This window comes from Etheostoma cragini, chromosome 23 (genome assembly GCF_013103735.1).
Source record: "Etheostoma cragini isolate CJK2018 chromosome 23, CSU_Ecrag_1.0, whole genome shotgun sequence".
Lineage (NCBI taxonomy): Eukaryota > Metazoa > Chordata > Actinopteri > Perciformes > Percidae > Etheostoma > Etheostoma cragini.
The window spans coordinates 16,757,056-16,759,187 of NC_048429.1; the positions used below are offsets into that span (position 1 = coordinate 16,757,056).

The 2,132-nt window shown below is 49.0% G+C and overlaps 1 protein-coding gene across 1 annotated transcript in view; it reads left to right on the forward strand.

Annotated features, from left to right (window-relative positions):
- Positions 1-2,132, forward strand: part of LOC117939087 (interleukin-17 receptor B-like) — a 13,890-nt gene that overhangs the window by 5,147 nt on the left and 6,611 nt on the right. Inside the window, exon 5 of the mRNA XM_034864132.1 lies at positions 848-1,055. Within this exon, the coding sequence (XP_034720023.1) occupies positions 848-1,055 (208 nt within the window). The remainder of the gene's footprint in view (positions 1-847; positions 1,056-2,132) is intronic.

The following is a 2,132-nucleotide window of genomic DNA, read 5'->3' on the forward strand; positions in this document are numbered from 1 at the left end:
CGTATAATCTTTATGAGAGTCATGGAGAGACTTATGACAACGACTGGGATTCATCTGGGCCAGCAGAGCCGGGGGGGGGACACTGTCACGGGGTGCAGAGGAAAAAGACCGGGATGTACCGGAGGGTTTGATGCGCTACTTGAAAAGCTAAATAAAAACTTTTCTTTGATAACTTGTCTTGTTTTTTTAAAGTAACAGTGTGCAATATTGGAAACAACATAAAGCCCCTAATAGCCCTTAATATTGAACAGTTGAAAAGTGAGAATAGTGCAGAGAGTAAATAATCTGTCGGTGTCTGGCTAGATTTATTTTTTAAATGTCCATTTGTTTCGGACACTCCGCACTCTTGTCTGCTAACAACGCAGTGATCCGACCAACCAGCAGTCTGCAAGTTTCCACGTCACCTTTTGGGCTCGCCTCAGCTCGCTTGGAACCTCGACTGAGGTAGTACTAAAAAAAGTCCCTGGTAGCAGGTCCCAGGGACTTTTTTTTGTAATGGAAAACCAAAAAAGGCGAGTAGAGTCGAGGCGAGTCGAGTAGATACCACGCAATGGAAAACCGCCATAGGAGATTTGCCGCGCGGTTTTCACGAAATCGGCTCAACATTGCTCAAACCCCCCCCCCCCCCCCCCGTTTGGGACTGTGCTGTAACGCCATACTTTAACGTAGAAACATGAATAAGGGTTTAAACCGAAGACTTTGGCGTTTATTCCGCTGAATGGGCGTTCAGATATTAAGCAGGGTTTCTTTATATCATGTGATGCAAACAACAAAAGACAACAAAAGATTCTATAGTTATTATAGCGTTTGGGACTGCATTACATCCCGCAACACTTCGACTCCCCAGGGGCTTATGCAAGGATCCTGTTTGTGGACTTCAGCTCGGCGTTCAACACCATCATCCCGGACATCCTCAGCAACAAACCCTCCCAGCTCACTGTGCTAGCCTCCACTTGTCAGTGGGTCACAAACTTTCTGACTGACAGGAGGCAGCAGGTGACGCTAGGGAACATCACATCCAGCACACGGACTATTAGCACTGGCACCCCTCAGGGGTGTGTGCTCTCCCCACTGCTTTTCACCAATGACTGCACCTCAGGAGACACATCTGTTAAACTCCTGAAGTTCGCTGACGACACAACCGTCATCGGCCTCATCCGGGATGGTGATGAGTCGGCCTACAGACGGGAGGTGGATCAGCTGGCTCTCTGGTGCAGGCAGAACAACCTTGAGCTCAACACGCTCAAGAATGTGGAGATGATCGTGGACTTCAGGAAGAGACCCCCCCCCCTCTTCCCCCCATCACCATACTCCACAGTGTCTGCTGTGAAATCCTTCAGGTTTCTGGGATCCACGATATCCCAGAACCTGAAGTGGGAGCCCAACTCAGACACCATCATCAAAAAGGCCCAGCAGAGGATGTACTTCCTGCGCCAGCTCGGGAAGCTCAACCTGCCTAAGGAGCTGCTGATCCACTTCCACACAGCCATCATCCAGTCTGTCCTCTGCACGTCCATCACTGTCTGGTTATCGGCCACCAAAAAGGACCGGAGCAGACTACAACGGACAGTTAGGACAGCAGAAAAGATCATCGGTGCCAACCTGCCCTCCGTTCATGACTTATACACATCCATAGTCAGGAAACTGGCAGGAACCATCATTGCAGACCCTTCTCACCCCGGACACAACCTGTTCCAGCTTCTCCACTCTAGAGAAAACTGTACGCCAAGACCAACAGATTCAGGAACAGTTTCTACCCACAAGCCATCTCTCTGATGAACAGCTGACTTACACTCACCGGCCACTTTATTAGGTACACCTGTCCAACTGCTCGTTAACACTTAATTTCTAAGCAGCCAATCACATGGCGGCAACTCAGTGCATTTAGGCATGTAGACATGGTCAAGAGAATCTCCTGCAGTTCAAACCGAGCATCAGTATGGGGAAGAAAGGTGATTTGAGTGACTTTGAACGTGGCATGATTGTTGGTGCCAGAAGGGCTGGTAAGAGTATTTCAGAAACTGCTAATCTACTGGGATTTTCACGCACAACCCTCTATAGGGTTTACAGAGAATGGTCCGAAAAAGAAAAAACATCCAGTGAGCGGCAGTTCTGTGGGCGGAAATGCCTTG